Source organism: Limulus polyphemus, unplaced genomic scaffold (assembly GCF_000517525.1).
Source record: "Limulus polyphemus unplaced genomic scaffold, Limulus_polyphemus-2.1.2 Scaffold8466, whole genome shotgun sequence".
NCBI lineage: Eukaryota > Metazoa > Arthropoda > Merostomata > Xiphosura > Limulidae > Limulus > Limulus polyphemus.
In genome coordinates this window covers 4,496-11,159 of record NW_013674076.1, presented here as the reverse complement: position 1 = coordinate 11,159, position 6,664 = coordinate 4,496, and the positions used below count along the sequence as shown (strand labels likewise).

Below are 6,664 nucleotides of genomic sequence, written 5' to 3'. Positions count from 1 at the left end.
GGGGATTCGAACCCGCACCTCAGATTGCGAGTCGAGCACCCTAACCACCTGGCCATGCCGGGCCTGTCACTGTTGTCAAGGTAATTGAATAAATTGTTGAGGAATTCTTCAGGTACCATCACTAGGAATGTTACTTACATTTAATAAGGATATATATTCACTCATCAAATAATTCCTAACTAATTATGTAGACAAGTGATGCCCCCCACTCAAAAGAAAAGAAAGAAAAGCCCAATTAATAGGTACCTTTTAAGAGTTTTCTGAAATCTCGGGGCTGACGTGAACAGATGCTTTATGCTCCTTCTTACTTGACGTCTCTGCTGATAAGGTGTATCTATTGGTTGGTCCAACACTCCTGAAATAAATGTTTAATTCTAGTCTTAAAGGCCAGTTGTGGACGATTGCAACCTATAATTTGACTTTTGTTTCAAAGCTAGACTTCTTTTTATTCATTTTAATTGGATCGGCACACGTTTTAAGCTAGATTTCTTAACCCTAGAAAGTAGAAGCGAATTTTACAAGTGAAAATATTTTATATAAAAGATTTATAATGCACTTGTTTTTTTTATGTTTTTCTATTCTAATTTTACGTAATCTGTTTTAAATACAGTTGTGCATTTGATTAATTACCAATATATTATCGGGTGATGATGGAATGAATAAATATCGTTTATTTGCGATAGGCGCCATGACACTCTAACTACCCTGTTACGAGACTGGCTTCCCAAATGTAAATTAAGTGTATCAAGTTGATTAATCAAAATTTTTGTAATGAAATGAATACATTTGGAAGGAAAATAAATTCAAAATATCTAACTTTCAATATGAAATAAACATAACAAGTTCTTATCCTCACAATAATATTATAAATTAGGCTTGGCGACTAATCTTTTATTAATTAGGTTTAACAACTCACCTTAATTAACTAGGCTTAATAACTAACCTTTAATTAAATTAGGCTTAATAACTAACCTTTAATTAAATTAGGCTTAACAACTAATCTTTAATTAAATTAGGTTTAACAACTAACCTTTAATTAAATTAGGCTTAACAACTAACCTTTAATTAAATTAGGCTTAACAACTAATATTTAATTAAATTAGGCTTAACAACTAATCTTTAATTAAATTAGATTTAACAACTAACCTTTAATTTCTGCAGCGTGAGCAGGTCTAAAATTGATAACTTGATGAAAAATGTTCTCCAATTCTTTAAGTTTTCCAATTCCTCGAGTGCTTTTTTTTTCTACATCTTTCCAACCTAAATAAAAATGAATTTTCTTTGTTGATTATCCTTTCAGTCAATCGAGGTAGTTTTCCTAGTTCTATATGAGACTCGTTCTATCTTATTTCAGCTTATTGTTCAGAGGCGATATCCAATTAACATGCATTTTTAATTCCTATTAAGCTATATTTCCACAAACAACAAGACACAACTTACATGTTCTATTTGCACTAGCCTTCCCCAAATTAGAAGTGATAGACTAAAGGTCAACACCACCTACCGCCAACTCTTGGGCTACTCTTTACCAACGAAAAGTGGGATTGACCGTCGGTATCCCCCACGTTTGAAAAGACAAATATATTCGGTGACAAAATTCGAACCCGCAACCCGCAGATTACGAGTGGAGTGCCTTAATCACCAGGCCACGACAGGCTCTAATAGTATTATACTTTATGGGAGCGTTTTCTTTCTGTTCTCTCCACCTTTAAGAGTTAATTATAAAAATAAATAAAAAATTGACGACACTCATATGGGAGCAACGAACCAATAGCAGACTCGGTACTTATTTTATCGTATTTACAAGTTGACTCTTGATAAGGGAAATTGGCAGAACTTACTAGAGGGCACACCAAAAGGTGGAGAGGTTGTTTGGAAGGAGCTGAAGCCTTTAGCATTTCCTGCGGCCACTCTTACATAGTAGGGTCTTCCCTGGGTCAGATCGGGAATAGTGACCTCCAGTCGCTGAAGGTCAGGCTTAATGTTTTGAGTAATTTTGAAATAGGTTTAACGCTTTGAGTCAAGTCAAGATAGGATTGAAGCTTTGAGTAAAATCAATATAGGTTTAAAGTTTTATGTCCAGTCGAGATAGCCTTATCTTACAAAAGACCTCTCGGGAAGTAGTATAAATCCAAGAGTTGTTTAAACTGGCAAAACTTGAATTCCAATTATTTATCTTTAGCTTTGGTTGCTATTTTTTTACTTCGACAACTAAACAAATTCAAATCTCAACACATTTTCTCGTCCTTCTCCTTTTCTTGAACTCTAGTTGATTGGAGCCGTCATGAAGATTTCAGTCTCCTAGCGGGATCTCAAGACATTACTGAATTTCAAGTTTCTTTACCGTAAAACTAAACCGCAAATTTATCAATGTTTTAAAATGACCAATCAACAATGCATGCTATATCGTCAGTATAGGTTTATTGCTTTAAGTCAAGTCAAGATAGGCTTAACGTTTTGAGTCAAATCGATATAAATTTGTATGCACAATAAATTAATACTCAGGGGTGTTGGAGTTAGTAGCATGACTACAGTACTTATAACAATCTCTACCAATCAGCATGACTACAGTACTTATAACAAGCTCTACCAATCAGCATGACTACAGTACTTATAACAAGCTCTACCAATCAGCATGACTACAGTACTTATAACAGCTCTACCAATCAGCATGACTACAGTACTTATAACAAGCTCAAGACAAACGTAGTACTTTTCCCGAACAACAACTGTTGTTAAAGTGATTTAAACGAGCACAAGTTTGTTTCTGTGTTACGTGACGTTCCCTAAAAACACCTTGTAAGACACTAACGAACCAAATATTAATGGATTTGTTTTCGAATATTATGAATACAAGAATGTGTAAACACGCGAACATTTATACCAACGGCGGGTGTTATGACGTCATTAATTTCTCCATGGGACCTGAAACAAGATGGTGGGCCTCGAGATTAGATCCTTTCTTGATCACGTGATGTACACTAGCAATATAATTAACTGACAAACACGTGAAATGATAATGTTGCTGTTATACTTTTTTTAAAATAGTCGCAGGGTGTAAGACGTCTTAGTGATGTGGTGTCATATGCGTTTCTACTAAATTTCTAAATAAATTCCCAAGGATTGCCCTCAGTCTTTATAGGACTGTATCTCTATTGTAAGGTGCTGAGAGAATGAATCCACGTTTTCCAGAATGTTCTTCAGCTTCGATTTAGGTAAATCCCTCCCCCCTCGTCATAAAAACAACACATCTGAGGGGACAATATATTTATATAAACCAGATTTAAAATAATTAAAAAAGTAATGTTTTAATATTCATACAGGAAGAATGTTACGATATATGGTAGCAAAACAAGAATGAGGGCCTAAACCTTTTACCATCAGCGGTGTTCTATGTGAGAGCCCTGGTAATCAACGCATGCGCTTTAGTGCACTCCCCCTACCATGTAGGAGGCTTCTGTGCAACACAACTCACTGTTCTGCCCTTTCTCTTTATACACATTCCAATGTCCATGAGCCACCTAGCGTCGAAATATTCTGTAACGTAAAGGAATCACTTTATACTACCATATTCACTTGCAAATCATAGAGGTTCAACTGAATTGTAACAAGGTCACGGGAATGGTCAAAAGCAAGATTTGTATTGAATATTGTTATCAGGGGTCGTGAAAGATCCTCTGTGATAATTATTTTTACGCAAAATCCGTTTAAAAAAAAAAGGGTGACTAAAGGATTTACTGAAACGATACGACGACAAGGCCTAATAAGTAAACTGAAGACAACCGTAAAATGGCTCTCAAAGTCGAGCGATCTTACAAACAAAATGATATTAAAATACGAAGGAGACTATTGATCAGTTTCTTGAAAACAGATCATGCTGTTGTTATTGGTTTTTTTAGTGCAAAGCTACCAACGGGCTATCTGTACCCTGTCCATCAAGGAGGATCGAGTCCCGGATTTTAACATAAAGCCGAAGAGAATTACATTTCGTTTTCCGAGCTTGTTTCTGAAAAAACCAATCAAAGAGGAGACAATATAATTATGGCATCAGATAATCTTGAAAAGTAAATCTAAAAACAAAAACAACAAAAATCTATCATATCTAACTAGTTTTCACATGTTTATCTACGTAGTAAATCTCACCTTTGTATTTCGTTACAACACTGTGGGCATCATTAGTCGTATCAGACTCGCTGATTTTGATCCGAAGAGCTCTGGTTCCTACAACTTCTAACTGCACGTGCTTTGGAGGATCTGGAGGCCCTGAATATTTTAAATGAAACCTTGAAGGGTTAATATGCCTTTTTTTTTTTGGAGGGGGGCACTTTTAGGAAACTTGCAGCTGGATTAAGTTTCTCAGTAAAACAAACAGTTAAGCCTAATTAATAACCTCGTATAAGTTATTGAAAAAAAAAATGATTTCGACCAGAAGAAATTTGTGTTCAGTCAAATGTTGTGAATTTAATAACTTTTATTGATTTTTAAATCTCGGTCATTTTGTTTGTTTTTTTTATTTCGAAACATTCGCACAAAGTTATACGTTGTTTTATCTATACTAGTCGTCCCTAATTTGGAACTGATAGACTATACTCACTAGAGGGAAGACAGCTTGTCAATAGTCGTCCCTAATTTGGAACTGATAGACTAGACTCTCTAGAGGGAAGACAGCTTGTCAATAGTCGTCCCTAATTTAGAACTGATAGACTAGACTCACTAGAGGGAAGACAGCTTGTCAATAGAACCCACTGTCAACTCTTACGCTACTCTAATTTAATAGTGAGATTTGACCGTCACATTTATAACGCAAACACAGCCACAAAGTGTGGAGTGCGTTTTTTGTAGCAACGGGTCGTGAACAAAAATTCCTCGGATTCACAATCCGGCCAACTAGCCACTAAGCCACGTCTGACCGACCGTTGCAGATATAAAATAGTACATTTACAACAAAGGTATGTGAAATTTGCAGACTTAACAACCGAGTCTTAAGAAACAAAGTTACAAAACAAATGTCAACCTACTGATTCGTTCAAACCCATCTCGCATCCGCTTCAAGAGGCGGAGCCGCCGTTGCCATAGTGTCAGCTGCCGTTCCTTTTCCTGAAATGGACATGATAAATACGTAACGTGCTTTGATTGGTTTTTCAATGAAACAACAACAACAACAACAAACATTTATAAATAGATTCAAAGAAAGGTAAAGATCCATTTATCCACAAATTAAGTATTTTTCTAAACTGGTTGTGGATCTAATGACCCCCGTTGGTTACGTGGCTCGTGATATGACACGTTTTACATAAAAGAATGTAAACAAAAATAACTTCACTTATTGCTCCTGGAAATGACTATGTAGATCACACAGAAAATAAGTTATTTCACCCAGTATGTTTGTTTCTCTGCTCAGTTCTTTGTGCTGCGGGTTGTCACAGGAGAACCATGAGATTACTAATTTGATGCAATATGTGATCTCCGCACGCAGCGAACGGCATAAAAAATGTTAATTAGAGGGTAAAGAAAAATTGAAATTATTCGAAATTCTTGTAAAAATTAAAAATGCATTCTTTCAGAAAAAATACATATATAAGAAGCAGAAGAAACGAAGTTTGTTTAAAACATACACAACACGAATTACATTTTAAATAGACAAACTTTAGTTTCATAGTTTCACCTTCAACAGAGCTGTAGACAGACTACCACTGGCAGCCGTGTTGAGGACACACGTGGTCAAGTTCTCTCTGCATCTCTCCGCTTCGTTAACCAGACTGACCAATCGGCTGGTTCGACTTTCTTTTGAAGAAACTAGACAAAAGAAAGCGGCAAATGAGTGCTTTAGATCCTACTGATACAAGAAACTAAAGAAAAAAAAATCTTCAAACAAGGGTATTGAAACTTGATTGTAAATATTAAAATACAACAAATTAGATCGGGGTTGCAAGATTTTTGGACCTCCTTTTATGGACCTTAATAGCTTTAAAATTATGCTGCTATATTAAAACTAACATAAATCAAACCTGTTCTCGATATAGACGTTTATTTACTAGTTACCAATTTCGACAGTTTCTAACTTAAGCATGGAAACATAATTTATGAATGCACGTGCACAACGAGCTCAACAGAACTCAAGACTCGTTTCTCACATCGTTAGCACCGTACGTGCACAAGAATCTCAAAATAACTCAAGACTCTTTACTCACATCATTAGGACTGCACGTGCACAAGAATGTCAAAATAACTCAAGACTCGTTACTCACATCGTTAGGACTGCACGTGCACAAGAATTTCCAAATAACTCAAGACTCGTTACTCATATCATTAGGACTGCACGTGCACAAGAATCTCAAAATAACTCAAGACTCGTTACTCACATCGTTAGCACCGCACGTGCACAAGAATCTCAAAATAACTCAAGACTCGTTACTCACATCGTTAGCACCACACGTGCACAAGAATCTCAAAATAACTCAAGACTCGTTACTCACATCGTTAGCACCACACGTGCACAAGAATTTCAAAATAACTCAAGACTCGTTACTCACATCGTTAGGACTGCACGTACACAAGAAATTCAAAATAACTCAAGACTCGTTACCGACATCGTTAGAACTCAAGACTCGTTACTCACATCGTTAGGACTGCACGTACACAAGAAATTCAAAATAACTCAAGA

General features: G+C 36.0%; 1 protein-coding gene across 1 annotated transcript in view; it reads right to left on the bottom strand.

Annotated features, from left to right (window-relative positions):
* The window catches only part of LOC106475360 (ankyrin repeat and fibronectin type-III domain-containing protein 1-like), a 19,290-nt gene extending 12,698 nt beyond the window's left edge, over nt 1-6,592 (bottom strand). The window contains exons 1-7 of the mRNA XM_022379491.1: nt 6,587-6,592; nt 5,666-5,833; nt 5,019-5,097; nt 4,108-4,263; nt 1,842-1,988; nt 1,147-1,260; nt 247-355 (exon numbers count right to left, since the gene is read on the bottom strand). Of these exons, the coding sequence (XP_022235199.1) occupies nt 247-355; nt 1,147-1,260; nt 1,842-1,988; nt 4,108-4,263; nt 5,019-5,097; nt 5,666-5,833; nt 6,587-6,592 (779 nt within the window). The remainder of the gene's footprint in view (nt 1-246; nt 356-1,146; nt 1,261-1,841; nt 1,989-4,107; nt 4,264-5,018; nt 5,098-5,665; nt 5,834-6,586) is intronic.
* Between the last annotated feature and the right edge of the window lie 72 nt (nt 6,593-6,664).